The sequence below is a fragment of the Rhinopithecus roxellana genome, chromosome 20 (genome assembly GCF_007565055.1).
Source record: "Rhinopithecus roxellana isolate Shanxi Qingling chromosome 20, ASM756505v1, whole genome shotgun sequence".
Classification (NCBI taxonomy): domain Eukaryota; kingdom Metazoa; phylum Chordata; class Mammalia; order Primates; family Cercopithecidae; genus Rhinopithecus; species Rhinopithecus roxellana.
In genome coordinates, this window is record NC_044568.1 from 10,976,852 (window position 1) to 11,001,215 (window position 24,364).

Below are 24,364 nucleotides of genomic sequence, written 5' to 3' on the forward strand. Positions count from 1 at the left end.
GAAAACATACAATCATCATCTCAAACATTTTTAAGTGTAGTTTATTAGTGTTAAGTATAGTCATATTGTTTTACAAGAGATTTGTAGACCATTTTTATTTTACAAAAGTCAAAGTGAATACCCATTAAACAACAAATTGTCATTTCCACACTTCTCTGCAGCTCCTGAAGAGCACCATTCTGCTTAATGTTTCTATGAGTTTGGCTACTGTAGATACTTTATGTAAGTGTAATCAAACAGCGTCTCTTTCTTTTTGACTATCTTATTTCACCTAACGTAATGTCCTCAGAGTTTTTCTGTATTATAATACTTGTCAAAATGTCTCTGATTTTTAAGGCTCAGTAATGTTCTGTTGTGTACGTGTGCCACATTTGTTTAATCGGCTCATCCAATAAGGGACATTTTGATTGCTTCCAGGTATTGTCTTTTGGGAGTAATGTTGCAGGGTACATGGGTGTGCAAACATCTATTCCATGTTCTGTTGTGAATATGTTTGGAATATTTTGGATAAACGGGCATAGTCCCATGTGTATGTTCTTGCTTTTTGTTGCCTCACCCTTTGATATTATATCCAAAAAATCATTGCCAAGACCAGTTTTCATGACCAAGCCTTCCCCTTTTGTATTCTTCTAGGAGTTTTATATTTATAAGGTTTTATGTTTAAGTTTTGGTTCACTTTTTCAATTGATACAATGTTAATTGTACATATTTATGGGGTACAATTATATATATATATGTGTGTGTGTTATATAATGATCGTATCAGGGTGTTTAGTGCATAACCTCATGTATTTGGTAATTCTTTGTGGTGAGAACATTCAAAAGTTTCTCTTCTAGCTATATATATATATATTTTTTTTAATTTTAATGTTTGTAGAGACAGGATCTCACTCTGTCACCCAGACTGAAGTGCAGTGGCACAGTTGTAGTTCACCATAACTTCAAACTCTTGGGTTCAAGTGATCCTCCTGCCTCAGCTCCCCAAGTAGCTAGGACTACAGGCATGTGCCAACATGCCTGGCTAATTTTTAAGAATTTTTGCAGAGATAGGGTCTCATTACATTGTCCAGGCTGGCCTTGAACTCCTGACCTTAAGTGGTCCTCCTGCTTCAGCCTTCCAAAGTGCAGGTTGTAGACATGTAACACTGTGACTGGCCTTTTCTAGCTATTTTGTAATATGCAATACCCTTCTATTAACTATTGTTATCATACTGTGTAATAGAACACCAGAACTTATTTCTCCTATGTAATTGTAACTTTATACCTGTTAACCTCTTTCTATTCCTCCCCCTTCAGTCTCTGGTAACCACTGTTATACTCTCTGCTTATATCAACTTTTTTTCCTTTTAGACAGAGTCTAGCTCTGTCACCCAGGATGGAGTGCAGTGGCGTGATCTCAGCTGACTGCAACCTCTGCCTCCTGGGTTCAAGCTATTCTCCTGCCTCAGCCTCCTGAGTAGCTGGGATTACAGGCACGTGCCACTATGCCCAGCTAAGTTTTTGTATTTTTAGTAGAGATGGGGTTTCACTATATTGACCAGGCTGGTCTTGAACTCTTGAACTAAAATGATCCGCCCCCCACTTGGCCTCCCAAAGTGCTGGGATTACAGGTGTGAGCCACTGTGCCCTGCCCCTCCACCCTTTCTCTTCTCTTCTCTTTCTCTCTTCCTGTCTTTCTCTTTCTCTCTTTCTCTCCTTCTCTCCTTCTCTCTTTCTCTCTTTTTCTTTGTTTCTTTCTCTCTCTCTCTCTTTCTCTCTCTCCTTCCCCCCTTCCTTCCTTCCTTCCTTCCTTCCTTCCTTCCTTCCTTCCTTCCTTCCTTCCTTCCTTCCTTCCTTCCTTCCTTCCTTCCTTCCTTCCTTCCTCTCTCTCTCTTTCTTTTCTTTTCTTTTCTTTTCTTTTCTTTTCTTTTCTTTTCTTTTTCTTGTTACTCATTTGAGTAAGACCATGAAGGGTTTATCTTTCTGTATATGGCCTGTTCACTTAACATAATATCTCATGGTTCATCCATGTTATTGCAAAGGACAGGATTTTATTCTTCTTTTAATGGCTGAATAATATTTCATTGTGCGTTTACACCGCATTTTCTTTATCCATTTTTCTCTTCCTGTACATTTGGATTGATTTCATATCTTGGCTATTAGAAAGAGTGCTGCAGTAAACATGGGAAAGCAGCTGTGTTTTTGACACATTGATTTCCTTTCTTTTGGATATATACCCAATAGTAGAATTGCTAAATCATATGACAGCTGTATTTTTAATTTTTCAGGAACCTCCATACTCTTCTATAGTGGCCATACTACTTTACAATCCCATCAACAGTATATATGTGTTCCTTTTTCTTCACATCCTCTCCAATACTTGTTTGAGTTATATTTTTTGTCTTTTTGGTTATAGTCATTTTAACTAGAGTGTGGTGGTATCTCATTGTGGTTTATATTTGCATTCCCTTGATGATTAGTGATGCTGAACATCTTTTTATGTACCTTTTGGGCATTTGTATGTCTTCTTTTCACTAATGTCTATGAAGGTCTGTGGCACGTTTTTAAATTGAATTGTATGTTTGTTTTATTTTCAGATTTCAGATTTCTTATATACTTGATATTAGCCTCTTCTCATTATGTATCATTTGTGAATATTTTCTCCCATTGTCTACGTTGTCTCTTCACTATGTTATGTCATTTCATATGCAAAAGTCTTTTAGGTTGATGTAATCTCATTTGCCTGTTTTTGCTTAGGTTGCCTTGGCTTTGAAGTCTTTCCGAGTCCAATGTTGTAGAGTATTTGCCCTGCTTTCATCTAATAGTTTCATAGTTTAGGGCATTACATTTAAGTCTATAATCCATTTTGAGTTGGTTTTGTATGTGATGAGAGTTAGGGGTCTAGTCTTACTCTTCTGCATATGGATACTCAATATTTCCTGTACCATTTATTAAAGAGATTGTCTTTTCCCCAAAGTGTGTTCTTGACATCTGTGTTGAAAATCAGTCAGCTTTAGGTGCATGAATTTATCTACAGACTCATTGGGCATATTGGTCTACGTGTTTGTTTTCATGCCAGTATAATGCTGTTTGGGGTACTGTAGCTTTGTAGTAAATTTTGAAGTCAGGTAGTGTGATGCCTTGAGCCTTGTTCCTTTTGCTCAGCATTGCTTTGGCTATTCAGGGTATTTTGTGGTTCCATGTACATTTAGATTTTTTTTTTTTTTTTTTTTTTCTATTTTTTTGAAGAAAGTCATTGGTATTCTGATAGAAATTGCATTAAATCTATAGGTCACTTTGGGTAGCATGCCCCTTTTAATAATATTCTTTTTTTTTTTTTAAGATCAAGTCTTGCTCTTGTCACCCAGGTTGGAGTGCAATGGCGCGATTTCGGCTCACTGCAATCTCTGCCTCCTGGATTCAAATAATTCTCCTGCCTCAGCCTCCCAAGTAGCTGGGAATACAGGCGCCCACCACCACACCCAGCTAACTTTTGTATTTTTTTTTTGGTAGAGACGGGGTTTCATCATGTTGGCCAGGCTGGTCTTGAACTTCTGACCTCAGGTGATCCACCCGTCTCAGCTTCCCAAAGTGCTGGGATTAAGGCGTGAGCCACTGTGCCCGGCCCATTTTAATAATATTCTTCCAATATATAAACAGTATATTTTCATCTATTCACGTGTATTTCATTTTTTCATCCATGTTTTATGATTTTCAGTATAGAGATCTTTCACTTTTTTATTTAAGTTTATTGCTGGGTATTTAATTTTTTGTAGTTATTTGTATGCACAAAAAAGTATTTGACAAACTTTAACTTTCTTTATAGTGAAAACTCTAAGCAAATTATGTATAGAAGGTATGTATCTCAACACAGTAAATATGACAAACCAGTGTTAATATACCAAACAGGGAAAAGATGAAAGCTTTTTCTCTGAGATCTGTAACATGATAAGGATACCCATTTTCACCACTCCTATTCAAGATAGTACTTGAAGTCCTAGCCAGAGTAATTAGTCAAGAGAAAGAAATAAAAGGCATCCAAATTGGAATGGAAAAATGAAATCGTCCTTGTTTACAGACAATATGACCTTGTATATAATAAAAACATAAACATGACACCAAACAGCTGTTAGAACTAATAAACAAGTTCTGTAAAATCGCAGGATACAAAATCAACATAGAAATATCAGTGGCATCTCTGTATGCTGATAGAAAACCATCTGAAAAAGAAAATAGAAAATGCGAGTTACAGTAGCTGTGAAAAATAAGTCAGTCCATTTTGAGTTCATGTTTGTAAATGTGCAAGGTAAGGTCCAACTTTATTTTTTCCCCTGTGGATTTCCAGTGTTCCCAATCCTATTTGCTGAAGAGACTGTCCCTTTTCTCATTATGAATTCTTGGAACCCTTGTTGAATATAAGTTTACCATATACACGAGCATTTATTTCTGGACTCTTCAATCTGTTTCGTCTTTTATTTATCTTTATGTCAATAGCACACTGTTTTGAGTACAATAGCTTTGTAGTATATTTTGAAATCCGAAAGTATGATGCCTCTTTGTTTTTCTTTCCCAAGATTGTTTATCCATCTGTGGAAGATTGTTTATCCATCTATGGTCTCTTGAGATTCCATAGACATTTCAGATTATTTTAATACTTGTGCAAAAAGTTCCATTAATATTTTGATGGAGAGTACATTGAATCAGTAGATCACTTTAGGTAGTATTGACATCTTAACAGTGTTGTCTTCAAAATCTTGAACAAGAGTATGTTTGAGAGTTTAATTTCCACATATTCTTGGACATGCCGTTTTTCTTTCTGTTCTTCTAGTTTTATTCTGTTGTAAGAAGTGATGCTTTGTGTTACTGTCATCTGCTTAAATTTGGTAAGACTTTTTTTGCAGCTTAACAAGTTGTCTATCAGTGATAATGTGCCATGTATGGTCACGGATATTGTGTATTCTGCTGTTGAATGGTTAGTTCTGTATATGACTGTTAGGTCTAATGGTCTGTAGTGTTGTTCAAGTCCTCTGTTTCCTTACTGATCTTTCATCTCTTTTATTCTTTCCATTACTGAAAGTGGAGTATGAAAGTCTCCTAGTACTATTGTACTGCTGGCTATTTATTGCTTCAATTCTGTAAAAGTTTGCTAGTTGCTGTATATATTTGAGAGGTGTGATGTTAGGTGCATATATGTTAATATTTATTATAGCTTCCTGGACAATGAACCCTTTTATAATTACATAACGCTCTTTCTTGTCTCTTGTAATATGTTTTGATGTAACATGTATTTTAACTAATATGACAGTATTTTACTTTGCACACTATTTTTTTCCATTCTTTCATGTTCAGCTTCTGTGTGTTCTTAGATCTGAAGTTGGTCTTCCCTAGAAAGCATGGAGTTAGATCTTGTTTCTTGAATTTATTCTGCCAAATTATGTCTTCTGAATTTATTCATTTATATATAAAGTAATTACTGAAAGGTATGACGCACCATTGCATTTTGTTCAATTTTTTGTTTTAGGTCTTTTATCTATTTTGGTCCTGTCTTCCTCTCTTGCTGTCTCCCTTAGTGTTCTGTTGATTTTTGTAATGACATGTTTTAATTCCTTTCCCACATCTCTCTGTGTATCTATTACAGGTATTTGCTTTATGGTTACCATAGATATTATGTAAAACATCTAAAAGTTTTAACAGTTTACCTCAAGGTGCTAACCTTAATTGTATATAAAAATCCTGCCTCTTTATGAACTCTCCATTGTATTTTATTGATATCACAAATTATATCACTTTATATTATGAATCCATTAGAACAGATTTATGGTTATTTTAAAGTGTTTGACTTTTAAAATCGATAGCAGAATTAAAAGTATTCTATGCACCATCATTATAATACAGAATATTTTATTTGTGTATATAATTACTGTTATCAGAACAGTTTGTATTTTTATATAATTTTGTGTTACTACTCACCGTCGTTTTATTTTTCCATGTGAAGAACTGCCTCTACTTATCAGTTCTTTTAGAACAGATCTAGTGGATATGAATTCATTCAGCTTTTGTTGATTTTGAATATTCCTTATTTCAAAATTTTTAAAGGATAGTTTTGGCAGAGAACATTTTCTTGATTGGTAGTTGTCATTTTTCAGCACTTTGACTATATCATTCTTCAACTTTCTGACCTGTGAGATTGTTTGCTGAGATATTTGCTGGTCATCCTAGGAATGGGCCTTGCATATGCCAAGTCACAGGTTTTGTTTTTTTTGTTTTTGTCTTCTAAATTCTCTTTGTTTGTAACTTTTGAATCTCTGATTATAATGTGTCTTGTTGTGGGTCTCTTTGTGTTGCTACTAGTTACAGTTGGTAGAGTTTCATTAAATTTTAGGGCATTTTCTCCCTCAAATTTGGAAAATTCTCAGCCATCATTTCTTCAAAGAAAGTTTCTACTCTTTTCTCTCTCTTTGCGTTTTAGAATTCTCGTTATGAGTAAACTGGCCTATTGGGAACAGGCCCCCAAATCTGGCCATAAACTGGCTCCAAAACTGACCGTAAACAAAATCTCTGCAGCACTGTGACATGTTTGTGATGGGCATGATGCCCACGCTGAAGGTTGTGGGTTTTCGGAATCGGGGCAAGGAACACCTGGCCCACCCAGGGCAGAAAACTGCTTTAAAGGCGGTCTTAAACCACAAACAATAGCATGAGTGATCTGTGCCTTAAGGACATGCTCCTGCTGCAGATAACTAGCCATAGACCATCCCTTTATTTCAGCCCATCCGTTTGTTTCCTGTAAGGAATACTTTTAGTTAGTCTATAATCTATAGAAACAATGCTTATCACTGGCTTGCTGTCAGTAAATATGTGGGTAAATCTCTGTTCGGGGCTCTCAGCTCTGAAGGCTGTGAGACCCCTGATTTCCCCCTCCACATGCTATATTTCTGTGTGTGTATGTCTTTAATTCCTCTAGTGCTGCTGGGTTAGGGTCCCCACGACCGAGCTGATCTCAGCATTGGTCTACTTGATAGTATCCCATTAGTCTCTTAGACACTCTGTTTTTTTCTTTTTGCTGTCCTGACCATATACTTTCAAATGACCTATTATCAAGCTTGTTGGGTTATTTTTCTGTTAGATCAAGTCTGTGGTTTAACCCTCTAGTGAATCCTTAAATTTAGTTATTTTTCAGCTCCATACTTTGTGTTTTTACAGTTCTAATCTTTGTTCATAAGCTCATTTTCTTCATGCATTTTTGTCTTCTTTTGTTTGTCTATGTTCTTCTTACCTCGTTGAGCATCTTTAAAATAGATATTTTGCTAGGCACAGTGGCATGTGCATTTAATCCCAGCTACTTTGGAGGCTAAGGCAGGAGGATCGCTTGAAGCCAGCCTGGGCAGTATTGCAAGACCCTGTGTTTAAGGTTTTTTTTTTGTTTTAAAATTAGTTGTTGTGGCATGTGTCTGTAGTCTCAGTGACTCAGGAGGCTGTGTCAGGAGAATTGCTTTACCCTAGGAATTTGAGGCTTGGCTACATTGAGCTATGATTGTACCAGTGTACTCCAGTCTGAGGGACAGAGTAAGACCCCATTTTTTTCTGTTTCTTTTTTTTTAAATTTTTTTTATTTTTGACTTTTATTTTAGATTCAAGGTAGATGTGTTGGTTCATTACATGGGTATATTGCAAGACACTGGTTTGATGTCTGGATGATCCCATCACCCAGATAATGAGCATAGTGTCCAATAGATAGTTTTCCAGCCCTTGCTTCCTCACTTTACTGCCCCCTATGAGTCCCCATTGTGTCTTTTCCCCATCTTTATGTTCATACGTACCCAATGATTAGTTCCCACTTATAAGAACATGGTCTTTGGTTTTCTATTCTTATGTTAATTTACTTAGGATAATAGCTACATTCATGTTGCTGCAAAGGACATGAGTTTTTGTTTTTTTATGACTGCATAGTATTCCACAGTGTATACGTACCACATTTTCTTTAACCAGTCCATCATTGATGGACACCTAGGCTGAGTTCACATTTTTACTATTGTGAATAGTGCTGCGATGAACATAAGAGTGCATTGACTTTTTGGTAGAACAATTCATTTTCCATTGGGTGTGTACTGAGTAATAGAATTGTTGGGTCAAATGGTAGTTCTGAGTTCTTTCAGAAATCTCCAAACTGTTTTTCACAATGACTGAGCTAATTTACTTACATTCCCATCAGCAGTGTATAAGTATTATCTTTACTGCTGGCACTTGCCAGCATCTGTTTTTTGACTTTTCAATAATCACTATTCTGAGTGGTGTAGATGGTATCTCAGTGTGGTTTTGATTTGCATTTTTCTGATGGGTAGTGATGTATAACATTGTTTCATATGCTTGTTGGCTGCTTGTATGTCTTCTTTTGAGAAGTGTCTGCTCTTGCCCTTTACCCACTTTTTAATGGGTTTTTTTCTTGTTAATTTAAATTTCATATGGATTCTGGAATTAGGCCTTTGTCAGGTACATAGTTTGTGAATGTCTTCTCCCATTCTGTAGGTTGTCAATTCTGTTCACAGTTTCTTTTGCTGCGCAGAAACTCTTTAATTAGGTCCCATTTGTCAATTTTTGTTTTTGTTACAATTGCTTTTGAAGACTTAGCCATAAATTCTTTGCCAAAGTCAATGTCTAGAATGGTATTTGCTAGATTTTCTTCTAGTATTTTTAGTTTTTTTAGGTTCTGAATTTAAATCTTTAATCATCTTGAGTTAATTTTTATATATGGTGAAATGTAGCAGTCTATGTTCATTTGTCTGCATGTGGTTAGTCAGTCATCCCAGAACCATTTATTAAATAGGGAGTCCTTTCACTATTGCTTGTTTTTGTTGACTTTGTGGAACATCAGATGATTGTAAGTGTGTGCCTCTATTTATTTCTGGGTACTCTGTTCTCTTCCATTGGTCTATGTGTCCTTTTTTAAAAAAAATTTGTTTTTCTTTATTTCCTCAAAAAAAAAAAGATGGGGGATATATTTGCACAACATGCAGGTTTGTTACATAGGTATATGTGTGCCACGGTGGTTTGCTGCACCTATTGACCCATCCTCTATGTTCTCTCCCCTCAACCCCCAACCCCCACCAGGCCCTGGTGTGTGTTGCTCTCCTCCCTGTGTCCATATGTTCTCATTGTTCAGCTCCCACTTACAAGCGAGAGCATGCAGTGTTTTGGTTTTCTGTCCCTGTGTTAGTTTGCTGAGGATGATGGCTTCCAGCTTCATCCATGTCCCTGCAAAGGACATGATCTCATTCCTTTTTATGGCTACATAGTATTCCATGGTGTTTATGTACCACATTTTCTTTATTCATTCTATCATTGATGGGTATTTGGGTTGGTTCCATGTCTTTGCTATTATAGATAGTGCTGCAACAAACATACATGTGCATGTGTCTTTATAGTAGAATGATTTGTATTCCTTTGGGTATATACCCAGTAATGGGATTGCTGGGTCAAATAGTATTTCTGATTCTTGATCCCTGAAGAATCACCACACTGTCTTCCACAGTGGTTGAACTAATTTACATTCCAACTAACAGTGTAAAAGCGTTTCCATTTCTCCACAGCCTGGCCAGCATCTGTTGTTTCTTGACTTTTTAATGATTGTCATTCTGACTGGCATGAGGTGGTGTCTCATTATGGTTTTGATTTGCATTTATCAGATGATCAGTGATGTTGAGATGTTTTTCACATGTTTGTTGGCTGCATAAATGTCTTTTTTAAAGAAGTGTCTGCTCATATTCTTTGCCCACTTTTTATTGGGGTTGTTTTTTTTTTCTTGTAAATTTGTTTAAGTCTCTTGTAAATTCTGGATATTAGACCTTTGTCAGGTGGATGGATTGTAAACATTTTCTCCCATTCTGTAGGTAACCAGCCTTTTAGTTTAATTAGATCCCATTTGTCAATTTTGTTTTTGTTGCCATTGCTTTTGGTGTTTTAGTCATGAAGTCTTTGCCCATGTCTATGACCTCAGTAGTATTGACAAGATCTTCTTCTAGGGTTTTTATGGTTTTGGGTTTTACATTTAAGTCTTTAGTGCATCTTGAGTTAGTTTTTGTATAAGGTGTAAGAAAAGGGTTCAGTTTCTGTTTTCTGCATATGGCTAGTCAGTTTTCCCAGCACCATTTATTAAATAGGGAATCCTTTCCCCATTGCTTGTTTTTGTCAGGTTTGTTGAAAATCAGATGGTTGTAGACGTGTGGTGTTATTTCTGAGGTCTCTGTTCTGTTTCATTGGCCTATATATCTGTTTTGGTACCAGTACCATGCTGTTTTGGTTACTATGGCCTTTTAGTATAATTTGAAGTCAGGTAGCGTGATGCCTCCAACTTTGTTCTTTTTACTTAGGATTGTCTTGGCTGTATGGGGTCTTCTTTGATTCCATATGAAATTTAAAGTAGTTTTTTTTCTAATTCTGTGAAGAATGTCAATGGTAGTTTGATGGGAATAGTATTTAATCTGTAAATTACTTTGGGCAGTATGACCATTTTCACAATGTTGATTCTTCCTATCCATGAGGATGGAATATTTTTCCATTTGCTTGTGTCCTCTCTTATTTTCTTGAGCAGTGGTTTGTAGTTCTTCTTGAAGAGTTCCTTCACATCCCTTGTTAGCTGTATTCCTAGATATTTTATTCTCTTTGTAGCAGTTGTGAATGGGAGTTTATTCATGATTTGACTCTCTGCTTGTCTATTGTTGTTGTAAAGGAGTGCTTGGATTTTTGCAAATTGATTTTGTATCCTGAGACTTTTCTGAAGTTGCTTATCAGTTTAAGGAATTTTTTGGCTGAGATGACTGAGTTTTCTAAATATAAAATTATGTCATCTGCAAACAGAGACAAATTGACTTCCTCTCTTCCTATTTGAATATGCTTTATTTCTTTCTCTTTCCTGATTGCCCTGGCGAGAACTTTGAATACTATGTTGAATAGGAGTGGTGAGAAACGGCATCCTTGTCTTGTATTGATATTCAAAGGGAATACTTCCAGCTTTTGCTCATTCAATATGATATTGGCTATGGGTTTGTCATAAATAGCTCTTACTATTTTCAGATATGTTCCATCAATACCTAGTTTATTGAGAGTTTTTAACATGAAGGAATGTTAAATTTTATCAAAGGCCTTTTCTGTATCTATTGAGATAATCATGTGGTTTTTGTCTTTGGTTCTGTTTATGTGATGGATTACGTTTATTGATTTGCTTATGTTGAACCAACCTTCCATCCCAGGGAAGAAGCCAACTTGATCATGATGGATAAGTTTTTTGATGTGCTGCTGGATTCGGTTTGCTAGTATTTTATTGAGGGTTTTCACATGAGTGTTCATCAGGGATATTAGCCTGAAGTTTTCTTTTTTTGTTGTCTCTCTTCCCAGTTTTGGTACCAGGATGATGCTGGCTTCATAAACTGAGTTATTGAGGAGTCCCTCCTTTTCAATTGTTTGGAATGGTTTCAGAAGGAATGGTACCAGCTCCTCATTGTACTTCTGTTAGAATTCGGCTGTGAATCCATCTGGTCCTGGGCAATTTTTGGTTGGTAGGCTATTATTACTTCAATTTCAGAACTTGTTATTGGTCTATTCAGGGATTTGACTTCTTCCTGGTTTAGTCTTGGAGAGTGTATGTGTCCAGGAATTTATCCATTTCTTCTGGGTTTTCTAGTTTACTCGTGTAGAGGTATTTATGGTATTCTCTGGTGGTAATTTTTATTTCTGTGAGGTCAGTGGTGATATCCCCTTTATCATTTTTTATTGTGTCTATTTAATTCTTTTCTCTTTTCTAATTTGTTAATCTAGCTAGCAGTCAATCTATTTTGTTAACTTTTTCAAAAAACTAGCTCCTGGGTTCATTTATTTTTTGGAGGGTTTTTCATGTCTCTATCTCCTTCAAGTCTGCTCCGATCTTGATTATTTCTTGTCTTCTGCTAACTTTTGGATTAGTTTGCTCTTGCCTCTCTAGCTCTTTTAATTGTAATATTAGGGTGTTTATTTGAGATTTTTTTAGCTTTCTGTTGTGAGCATTTAGTGCTATAAATTTCCCTCTTAACACTGCTTTACTTGCATCCTAGAGATTCTGGTACATTGTCTCTTTGTTCTCATTGGTATCAAATAACTTCTTGATTTCTGCCTTAATTTCATTATTTTCCCAGGAGTCATGCAGGAGCAGGTTCTTCAATTTTCGTGTAATTTTGTGGTTTTGAGTGAGTTTCTTAATCGTGAGTTCTAATTTGGTTGCAATGTGGTCTGTGAGACTGTTTGTTATGATTTAAGTTATCTTGTATTTGCTGAAGAGTGTTATACTTCCAATTATGTGGTCAATTTTAGAATAAGTGTCATCTGGTACCGAGAATAATGTATATTCTGTTGATCTGGAGTGGAGAGTTCTGTAAATGTCTATTAGGTCCACTTGATCCAGGACTGAGTTTAAGTCTTGAATATCCTTGCTAATTTTCTGTCTCGTTGATCTGTCTAATATTGACAGTGGAGTGTTAAAGTCTCCCACTATTATTGTGTGGGAGTCTGCATCTCTTTGTAAGTCTCTAAGAGCTTGTTTTATGAATATGGGTGCTCCTGTACTGGGTGCATATATATTTAGAATAGTTAACTCTTCTTGTTGAGTTGTTCCCTTTACCATTATGTAATGCTCTTCTTTGCCTTTTTTGATATTTGTTGGTTTAAAGTCTATTTTATCAGAGACTAGAATTGTAACCCCTGCTTTTTTTTTTCTTTCTATTTGCTTGGTAAATTTTCCTTTATCCCTTTATTTTGAGCCTATATGTGTCTTTGCACATGAGATGTGTGTCCTGACAGCATACCAATTGGTCTTGACTCTTTATCCAATTTGTAAGTCTGTGTCTTTTAATTGAGATGTTTAGCCCATATATATTTAAGGTTAGTATCATTATGTGTGAATTTGATCCCATCATCATGATGCTATTTGGCTGTTTTGCACACTAGTTGATGCAGTTTCTTCATAGTGTCATTAGTCTTTATGCTTTTGTGTTTTTCCAGTGGCTTCTACCAGTTTTTCCTTTCCATGTTTAGTACTTCTTTCAGTAGCTCTTGCAAGGCAGGCATGGTGGTAACGGAATGCCTCAGCATTTGCTTGTCTGGAAAGGATTTTATTTCTCCTTCGTTTATGAAGCTTAGTTTGGCCGGATATGAAATCTGGGTTGAAAATTCTTTTCTTTAAGGATGTTGAATATTGGCCCCCAATCTCTTCTGGCTTATAGAGTTTCTGCTGAGAGGCCTACTGTTAGTCTGATAGACTTCCCTTTTTAGGTGACCTGGCCTTTCTTTCTGGCTGCCCTTAACATTGTTTCCTTCATTTCGACCTTGGAGAATCTGATGAGTATGTGTCTTGGGGTTGATGTTCTCATGGAGTATCTTAGTAGTGGTCTCTGTATTTCCTGAATTTGCATGTTGGCCTGCATTCTAGGTTAGGGAAGTTTACCTGGATAATATCCTGAAGTATATTTTCCAGCTTGTTTCCATTCTCCTCATCTTTTTCAGGTACTCCAATCAATCATAGGTTCAGTCTTTTTGTGAAGTCACGTATTTCTTGGAGCCTTCGTTCATTCCTTTTTATTATTTTTTTCTCTAGTCTTGTCTACATGCCTTATTTCAGCAAGGTGGTCTTCAAATGCTGATGTCCTTTCTTCTGCCTGGTTGGTTTGGCTATTGATACTTGTGTGTGCTTCATGAAGTTCTCATGCTGTGTTTCTCAGCTCCATCAGGTCATTTATGTTCCTCTCTAAACTGTTTAGTTAGCAGCTCCTCTAACCTTTTATCAAGATTTTTAGCTTCTTTGCATTGGGTTAGAACATGCTCCTTTAGCACAGTGTAGTTTTTTATTACCCATCTTGTGAGGTCTACTTCTGTCAAGTCTTCTGTCTCATCCTCTGTCCAGTTCTATGCCCTTGATGGAGAGATGTTGCAATCATTTGGAGAAGAGACACTCTGGCTTTTTGGATTTTCAGCATTTTTTTGTTGATTCTCCTCTCTGTGAGTTTGTCTAGTTTTGATCTTTAAGGCTGCTGACCCTTGGATGGGGTTTTTGTGGGGGCTTTTTGTTGTTGTTGATGCTGTTGTATTGCTTTCTGTTGGTTTTTCTTTCAATGGTCAGGTCCCACTTCTATAGGACTACTGCGGTTTTCTGGGGGTTCACTTTGGCCCTGTTCATCTGGTTCACTCCTGTGCCTGGAGATGTCACTCAGGGAGGCTGGAGAACAGCAAAGATGGGTGCTTGCTCATTCTGGGATCTCTGAACTCAGGGGGCACCAACCTGATGCCAGTAGGATTGCTGTTGTATAGGGTGTCTGACAACCCCTATTGGAGGGTCTCACCTAGTTGGGTGGCACATGGAATAGGACCTGTTTAACGAAGCACTTTGTCCCTTGGTGGAGGGGGTGTGCTTCGCTGGGGAAAAACCCACTTGTCTGGGCTGCCTGGATTCCTCAGAACTACCAGGAGGAAAGACTAAGTCTGTTGATCTGCAGAGACTGCCGTCACCCCTCCCACTAGGGGCTCAGGCCCAGTGAGATCTGGGTTCTTTCCCTGAGCCTCTGGCTGGAGTTATTGGAGTTCCTGCAGAGAAGCCCTGCCCAGTGAGGAAGGATGGGACAGGGTCAGGCCTGAAGAGGCACTCTGGCTGCAGTCTGCCCCAGCCAGTGCGTTGGGCTGTCGGAGACACATCTTGGGACCAAGCCATGCAGCCTCCTTGACTCCAGGAGGCGAAAAGCACAACCTGGAGCTATAGAGGTGAATGTTGCTCTTCCCTCACCCTGGGAGCTTAGCGTGTTATGCAGTTGTGAGTCCCAGTGCTGGCTGCTGCCCCTCTGCCAAGGAGCTCCAATGGCTTAGACAGCAGGCAGATGCAGCTGTGGTGCTTGTCGCCCCTCCCTGCAGGTGCTCTGTAGGCTTAAGCAGGTTCCAGCTGAGAGACTGTTGAGAATCTGTGCAGCCGCAGGGTTGGGATGCTAAGCCCCAGTGGCATGAGTTCATGAGTGGGATCTTCCGATCCGTGGGTTGTACAGTTCCCTGGAAAAAGCATGATTTTTCTGGTTGGGTAGCACACTCACTCACTGACTCCTTTGGCTGGCAGGACAGGGCTCTCCTCCCCTATGTGGCTCTCAGGTGGGCTGCTGCACCACACTGTTATTATTTTCTCTGTGGATCATGCCAGCCTCCTAGTCAGTTCTGATGGGAGAACCTGGATACCTTGGTTGCTGGTGCAGGATTCACACACTTACTATGATTCTTTTCAGTGGGAGCTCTGAATGCTACTGCTTCTAGTCAGCCATATTGACCCCACCCCGTGTGTGTATTTTTGTGCTAGTACCTTGCTGTTTTGTTGACTGTAGGCTTATAGTATAGTTTGAAGTTGGATAATATGAAGCCTTTGGTTTTTTCTTTTGTTTAGGATTGCTTTGGCTATTTGGACTCTTACTTAGTTCCATATGAATTTTAGAATAGTTTTTTTCTAATTCTGTGAAAAGTGACATTGGTAGTTTGATAGGAATAGTATGGAATCTCTAGATTGCTTTGGGCAGTATGGCCATTTTAAAGATGTTGATTCTTCTTTGAGCATGGAATGTTTTTCCAATTGTGTTGTCTATAATTTTTTCAACAGTGTTTTATAGTTCCCCTTGTAGAGATCCTTAACCTCGTTGGTTAGATCTATTCCCAGGTATTTGGTTTTTTCTTTGTGTGTGTGGTGATTGTAAATGGAATTATGTTCTTGATTTGGCTCTCAGCTTGCATGTTATTGGTGTATAGAGATGCTACTAATTTTGTACTTTGATTTTGTATCTTGAAACTTCACTGTTCCTTATCAGTTTTAGGAGCCTTTTGGCACAGTCTTTCCAGGTGTAGAATCTTATCAGCAGAGATGATATTACTTTCTTCATTTCCTCTTTGGATGCCTTTTATTTCATTCTCTTGACTGATTTTTCAGGCTAGTACTTCCATTACTATGTTGAATAGAAGTGGTGAGAGTGGGCGTTCTTCTCTCATTCTTGTTTTTAAGGGGAATGCTTCCAGCTTTTGTCTAGTTGGTATGTTGGCTGTGGGTTTCTCATAGATGGTTCTCATTATTTTGAGGTATGTTTCTTTAATGCTTAGTTTGTTGAGGGTTTGTTTTTTTTAAAATCATTAAGGGATGTTAAGTTTTATCAAAAGCTTACCTCATGTATATTGAAATGGTGATTTTTTTTTTTGGAGACAGAGTCCCACTCTATCCCCCAGGCTGGAGAGCTCACTGCAACCTCCGCCTCCTGGGTTCAAATGATTCTCATGCCTCAGTCACCAGAGTACCTGTGTCTACAGGAATGTGCCACCACACCCAGCTAATTTTTGTATTTTTAGTAGAGACAGGTTTCACCATGTTGGCCAAGCTGGTCTCGAACTCCTGGCCTCAGGTGATCCACTGGCCTTGGCCTTCCAGAGTGCTGGGATTACAGGTGTGAGCCACTGTGCCTAGCTTTTGAATTTTAATTCTTTGTGGTGAATCACGTTTTTAAATTTCCATATGTTAGACTAACCTTGCATTCTAGGAAAAAAGCCTAGTTAACTGAGGTAAATTAACTTTGAGTGTGCTGCTGGATTTGGCTTGCTACTATTTTGTTGAAGATTTTTCTGTCTGTGTTCATTAGAGATATTGTACTGTAGTTTTCTTTGTTCATTGTGTCTTTACCAGATTTTGGTAACAGAGTGATGTTGGCCTCATAGAATGAGAGGGGAGGAGTCCCTCCTTATTTTTTGGAATAGTTTCAGTAGAATTGATACTAGCTCTTCCTTGTACTTCTGGTATAATTTAGCTGTGAATCCATCTGGTCCAGGGGTTTTTTGGTTGGTAAATTTTTTATTACTGATTCAGTATCAGAACTTGATACTAGTTTGTTTAGGGTTTCAGTTTCTTCCATATTCGATCTTTGGAAATTTTATGTTTCTAGGAATTTATCCATTTCCTCTAGATGTTCCACTTTATGTGCATAGAAGTCTTCATAAGTCTCTGAGAATCTTTTGTATACCTGTGGGGTTGATTGTAATGTCCCCTTTGTTGTTTCTGATTGTGCTTATCTGGATCTAATGTTTTTCTTTGTTAACCTAGCTAGTGGTCTATCAATCTTGTTTACCCTTTCAAAGAACCAACTTTTGGTTTTGCTGATGCTTTGTATGGAATTTGTGGTCTCAATTAATTCAGTTATCTGATTTTAGTTATTTCTATTCTTCTGCATTTGTGCTCCGCTTATTTTTCTTTTTCTAGTTTCTTTACAAGTGATATATCATTAATTTGAGATCTGACTTCTTGAAGTAGGCATTTCGTGTTATAAGCTTCTTTTATTGCGGCTTTAATTGTGTCCCAGAGATTTTGGTATGTGTTTTCTCTGTTTTCACTAACTTCAAATAACTTTTTAATTTCTGCCTTGATTTCATTGTTTACTCAAAAGGTCTTGAGGAGCCAATTGTTTAATTTTTATGCATTTCTGTGGTTTTGAGAGATCTTCTTGTTGTTGTTTTCTGTTTTTATTCTATTTTAGTCCAAGAGTATGGTTGGTATGATTTTTTTTCTTCTTAATTTATTGAGACTTGCTTTCTGGCTGAGCACATAGGGTCAATCTTCAAGTATGTCCTGTGTGCATATGAAGGATGTGTGTGTTCTGTGGTTGTTGGGTGGAATATTCTGTAGATGTCTATTAGGTCCAATTGGCCTATTCTGTAGATGCCTATTAGGTCCAGTTGATCGTTTGGAATTGATGTCCAAAGTTTCTTTGTTAATTTTCTGCCTCAGTGATCTAATGATGTCCATGGGATGTTGAAATACCTCACTGTTATTATGTGGCTAATTCTTTTCTCAGGACTAGAATCACTTGTTTTATGAATCTCAGTGCTCCAAAGTTTGGTGCTTTAGGTGTTTAGCATGTGTAAGTATTCTTGTTGAGTTGAACCCTTTATCATTATGTAATACATCCTTGTCCTTTTGTATGGTTGTTGGGTTAATATTCTCATTTCTTAAAGAAAACATAGAATGCCAGGTTCAGTTGCTGGATTCATCCCAGCACTTTGAGAGTCTGAGGCTATGGGATTTCTTGAGGCCAGGAATTTTTGACCAGCCTGAATGACCTAGCAAGACCCTGTTTGTACAAAGAATTTAAAAAATTATTCAGATGTGATGGTGTGTTCCTGTAGTCATAGCCAGTTGGAAAAGTGAGGTAGGGTGACTGCTTTAGGCCAGGAATTCGAGGTTTCAGTGAGCTATGATTGCACTGTGGCCTGGTGACAGTGCAAGACCTTGTCTATAGGACGAAGATAGATATTTTAAATTATTTTAAAATTAGTTAATAGATTTCTACTTCTGTAGCTTCACTTGTATGTTAATATGTTAGTTAATAGATTTCTACTTCTTTAGATTCACTTTCATTTTGGTCCTTTTATTGAGCCATGTGTTTTGGTTACTTTGATGTTTTGTGATTTTGTTGATATTTTGATCAAGTAAGAAACAGCTACCTATTTTGTCTATTATGGAATGAATTTGTATAGGTGAAAACTGATACCCATCAGGCACTCTAGTCATTCTGGGAGATTCTTCATACTGTTGTCAGGATGTTTCTTCTCCAGACTACTGTGTGTATTTTCCTATTAAAAAGGTTTGTTTTTTTCTTTTTCTCTTAGGAGCCTTTAATCTCCCCCTTTGGTAAGTGTCATAGGCACTACTATCTCTCTGTTGTTGTAACAAGCATTCATCTTTGTTCTCAGTTGACCTGTTATTTCAACTATGTCACCATTTTCTCCTGCACCACATATTAAAGGAAGCAATGGCCAGTCTTTAGATCACCCCAGAATAATGCAGAACTTTGGATATATGTTTTACTCCTTTTATTTTTCTTTCCTGAGAGTGAAACAGAATGCGAAGAGTTTTTGTGTAACTGCACTGTGCCGTGGTGCACAAATACAACAAAGTTTCTTCCTTCTAAATGCGACCATTCTTGGCTTTGTGTTCACCTAGGTGATGCAAACTCAACTGACTTTAGTCACCCTGTTACATTTAAGTGCATATATCAATTGAGAAAACAAAGGGGCCTCAAGTTTTTGATTCAACTATCATGGTGTTCTCTATGTGGTATAATTTGTGTATTAGATTTACAAAGTATTTTCACCTGAATTTAGTAATTGGAATTTTTAAAACTTTTGGTATCTTTCAGATATCTTTTCTCATGATACTCAAGGCCTCTTAAGAAAGAAGCTTGTAGAAGAATCATTCCAAAAAGTGATATTGGATGGATATGGGAGCTATGGCCCTCAGAATTTAAACTTAAGGAAAGAGTGGGAAAGTGAGGGTAAGTGTGAAGGTCACAACAGATATTATGATGGACATACAAAATGTAAGACAACTACCTATAACAAAAACATCACTGTTACAGGAGGTCAAAAACATGAAAAAACTCAATCTGTGTCAGTTGCTTTTTCTAAACCATGTGTTTCTGTAAGTAAATGCTGACATCAATTTTTGAAACATACCTTTTCTTTAAAAGGAAATTTGGATAATCCAAATAGTGACTCAGTCCATGTTTCAAATAATCATTTAAACCAATTAAAATGTAGAATTGGAGTAAATGTTGGGTCAAATATTTCTGAAAAGGAGAGATTTAAAAATGAGGAGGTGATTTCTAAATATGATCAATTTGATGGGTCCTTTGTTAAAAGTTTGTTTCACCAACAAATAACACCTCGTTCTGCCTGTGATCAATATAGACAGGTCTTCATTCATCATTGCTTAATCAATGTCAGGGAATAGATAATTTGGGAAAACATCACACATGTAATAAAACTTTGACAGCCTTTAAGCAGGACTCTACCTTAAATAATTACCAGTATATTTGTATTGCAGAGAAAAATCAGTACAATAAATCTGATACAACATTAAGCCAAGGCATAAGCCCCAGAAGACATCAGAAAACTCATTTTCTACAGAACCATTACAAATGTAAAAAATGTGAGAAAGCCTTTCATGAATGTACCAACCATGTCCTATCAGAGTATCTTTATTCAAGAAAAGTCTGCCAAATGTAATAAGTGTGTGGAAACTTTTATCCAGTCATCAAAACATACTCAGCCTCAGAGAATCCATATTGGAGAAAAGTCACACAGATGTAATAATGGTGAGAAAATCCTTAGTAAATTGTCAAGTCTAAGAATACATGAGATAATCCATAATGAAGAGAAACCTTACAAATGTAAAGAATGTGACAAAGCCTTTAACCACCGTTCACACCTTACTCAGCATCAAATAATTCATACTGGAGAGAAACCATACAAATGTAAAGAATGTGGCAAAGCCTTCAATTCTAGTTCATATTTTACTCGACATCAGAGAATTCACACTGGAGAAAAACTTTACAAATGTAAAGCATGTAGCAAATGTTTTACTCATTCTTCAAATCTTCTTGTGCATCGGAGAATTCATACTGGAGAGAAACCTTACAAATGTAAAGAATGTGGTAAATCATTTAAAGTGTCTTCAGCCCTTACTCAGCACGAGAGAATCCATACTGGAGAGAAACCCTACAAATGTAAGGAATGCAGCAAAGCCTTTAACTGTAGGTCATACCTAACTAAACATCAGAGAATTCATACCGGAGAAAAACTTTACAAATGTAAATCATGTAGTAAATCTTTCTCTCGTTCCTCAAGTCTTACTGTCCACCAGAGAATTCATACTGGAGAAAAACCCTATAAATGCAAACAATGTGGCAAAGCCTTTAATTGTAGTTCACGCCTAACTCAACATCAAAGAATTCATACTGGAGAGAAACCCTACATATGTAAAGAATGTGGCAAAGCCTTTAACTGTAGTTCATCCCTTACTAAACATCAGAGAATTCACACTGGAGTGAAACTTTACAAATGTAAAGCATGTAGCAAATCTTTCTCTCATTCCTCATGTCTTTCTGTGCATCAGATAACTCATTCTGGAATGAAACCATATATATGTAAGGATTGTGGTATCTCCTTTAACCGGTCTTCAAATCTTAGACGACATCAGATGATTCATACTGGAGAGAAACCCTACAAATGTAAAGAATGTGGCAAATTGTTTAATCGATGCTCAACCCTTACTCGACATAAGAGAATTCATACTAGAGAATTTCTATAGTTGTAGTAAATGTGAAAAGAGTTTTATCCAAAATTTAGAACTTAAAAATCACCATAGAGTTTATAGGGAAACAACTTACAGATTGAATAAATGGGAGGAAGTATTTAATCAGAACTCAAATCTGAATGTGTCAGGACTTACACAAAAAAGGACCAAAGCACACATCCCCAGACTTTAAAATTAAATAAGAGTATTTGTTATGGAGGATTACTCTAAAGCCAAAGCAGTTATTTATTTTGTTATGTGTTTCAAATGAGCAAAAACATTGATATTTGGACAAGTAATTATTCAGTGAGCACATTATTTGTATTGAAAACATTTGAAATTTGTATAAAGCAAATTATAATTCAATTCTCAAGTTAGTTTTTATACCTTAATGCTTAGTGTTTACATAAAAACATATAGTCTATTTTTTCTACATCAGAGCTATGAGAGGTTGTTCTATAGTAGATGAATATCATTAATACCAATTTATTTTCATGGAAGTTTAATGGCAAATGTAAAATACATGAAGAAAATCTTAAAGAGGCTCTTTGTGTTTGAATCATAAAACAGTAATGTGTGTAAGCATATAGTACATATTTAGGGCATTATTATTCTATACTAAAGTAAAAGAGGAATATTCTGAATTTATTTATTACATCAATTGTTCCTTAAGTAGAAAAACACTGGTCTGTTATTTAAAATACTGGCAAACCTTTATAGTACAATGAAGTAGTAATCTTGAATATTATTTGATGTGTTAAAAATAAAAACATCTTCACAGATATCAGAGGAAAGTGAAAACTCATATCTGAAAGATTGTAAATATGCTTTATATCAATTTTCCAGAGGACTTAAACTTCTAACAATATTGATAATATTCTCATGGTTACTATTTTGTATTCTTTCCTGCTTTTTGTATCTACTGGTGTACTATGACAGTTATAATAAAGATTATATGGGGATATACTTAAAAGTCATACTTTTAAAATCCTGAATCATTGTTTATAAAATTTTATTCAATATTTTTCTTTGCACATACCCTTTTTCAGTCCAATTGAACACTTAGAGATTTTTCTTTGCTTTCACTTGCATTGAATGGAATATACAGATGTATTAAGATCGAAAGAAAAAGGTGTAAGAGAACTATACAGGCAGAAATGCATGTGTGTGTACCTGTCTTCAAATGGAAAAGAAAATGATGGATCACAACAGGAAATTTGAGAACTATTGATTTATTACCAAACTAGAAACCTCACAAATTCTCAAAGCTAAATTAGTTTCTCATTGCACACTGAATTTTTCTCTTATAAATCTAATGTCTTCTGGGTTCAGACTGTATCCCATACAAATCCTTTTTTCTTGCCTATGATTCATGTAAGAAGAATTATATGATTTTCTTATTTCAAAGCTTGTAAAATATTGCTTATAAGTTCTCATGGATTTTAAGAATGTTTTTATAAAATTTAATGGTGCTGTCCGGGTGTGGTGACTCACGCTGGTAATCCCAGCATTTTGGGAGGCTAAGGCAGGTGGATCACCTGAGGTTGGGAGTTCAAGACAAGCCTAGCCAACATGGTGAAACCCTGTCTCCACTAAAAATACAAATATTAGCTGGGCGTCATGTCCCATGTCTGTAATCCCAGCTACTTGTGTGACTGAGGCAGGAGAATCACTTGAATGTGGGAGGCAGAAGTTGCAGTAAGCCAAGATCACACCACTGCACTTCCAGCCTGAGTGACAGAGTGAGGCTCCATCTCAAAAAAAAAAAAAAAAAAAAAAAAAAAAAAAAAGATTTAATGGTGCTTAGAAATTAATCTGAGTACGTGAGTAACTCTACAGTGATCTATTTAGTTACAATACAAAATTCTGACCAATTAGTTGAAGTAGTGCCAAAGATAAATAAAAAATCTTGAAAACAGCCAAGACAAAGTAACAAATTACATAAATGGAATAAATAATATAAGTGCAGTATAATATGTCATGAAAAGTAATCATTGCAAATGACAATGGAATTACATTTTTAAATTTCAGATAGGAAAACCTATTATCAACACGAGATTCTGTATTCAGCAGAATTCTTTAAAAAATGAAACCAAGCCACAGTGAGATATCACACACCTATGAGAATGGTAAAAAAAAAATTTAATGTGAGTACCAAGTGCTGGTTAGGATTTGGAGCTACTCAAGTTAGGAATGCAAAATGACATAGTAACTTTGGAAAATAGTTTGACCATTTTTAATAAAGTTAGTCTTATTATTTGAACTAGATGTCCCACCCCTAACCAACCATTTATTATACAAAACTGAAAACTAGTGATTAAAACCTGTTTGTGGATATTTGTTGCCACTATATTCATATTTGCAAAAAGCTAGAAATAAATCTTATGTTCCTCAGTAGGTGAGTCGATAATAAACTGTGATATGTCTATACAAAAGAAGTGTGTTGTTAACAAAAAGGAAAAAACTATTGATCTCCACTACTACATGTATGAATCTTAAATATTTTGCTCTAAATTAAGGCTGTCAGATCAACCAGGCTGTATATTACGTGATTCTATTTTATCACTTTGCATGAAAGATTAGAGGGATGGAAAATGATTAGTGGTTGCCAAAGAATGGGAGGAGGACAGGCATTGATTACAAAGGGGCAACAAGAAAAAGTTTGGAAACAGTTTAGTGTGGTACCGTGGAAATAGGTATGTGACTACACAGTTGTCAAAACCCAATGAACTGTACACCACAAAGAGTAATTTTACTCAATGCAATTTTAAAAAATTAACCAGGATGTTGGGGAAATTCAGATATAATGCAGACAGTGACAGATGAGTCTCATTGTATTACAAATTATCTGTCATCTGGCTGGGTGCAGTGGCTCACACCTGTAATCCAAGCATTTTGGGGGACTGAGGCAGGAGGATCATTTGAGGTCAGGAGTTTGAGACCAGCCTGGCCAACATGGTGATACCTTGTCTCTACTGAAAATACAAAAATTAGCTGGGTGTGGTGGCACACACCTGTAATCCCAGCTACTCAGGAGGCTAAGGCAGGAGAATCACTTGAAATGAGGAGATGAAGGTTACGGTGAGTCAAGTTTGTGCCACTGCACTCCAGCCTGGGTAACAGAGTGAGACTCTGTCTATAAACAAACAAATTATCTGTCATCTACCTATAAACATAACCCTACTGAAGAGGATGGAGATAAAATGTCTGCATCTAAGTCACTTGGAAAAAC

General features: G+C 36.6%; 1 protein-coding gene across 11 annotated transcripts in view; it reads left to right on the forward strand.

The window, feature by feature from the left end:
- LOC104665353 (zinc finger protein 708) overlaps positions 1 to 22,565 on the forward strand; it is a 55,094-nt gene extending 32,529 nt beyond the window's left edge. For 10 of the 11 annotated variants that reach the window (XM_030925243.1, XM_030925239.1, XM_030925238.1 and 7 more), the window contains 2 exons: positions 19,196 to 19,330; positions 19,882 to 22,565. In XM_030925243.1, coding sequence (XP_030781103.1) covers positions 20,002 to 21,147 — 1,146 coding nt within the window. In that variant the 5' untranslated portion in view covers positions 19,196 to 19,330; positions 19,882 to 20,001 and the 3' untranslated portion in view covers positions 21,148 to 22,565. Of the gene's footprint in view, positions 1 to 161; positions 223 to 19,195; positions 19,331 to 19,881 lie in introns of all 11 variants that reach the window. The other variant, XM_030925244.1, reaches the window with a different exon arrangement.
- Positions 22,566 to 24,364: the final 1,799 nt, after the last annotated feature.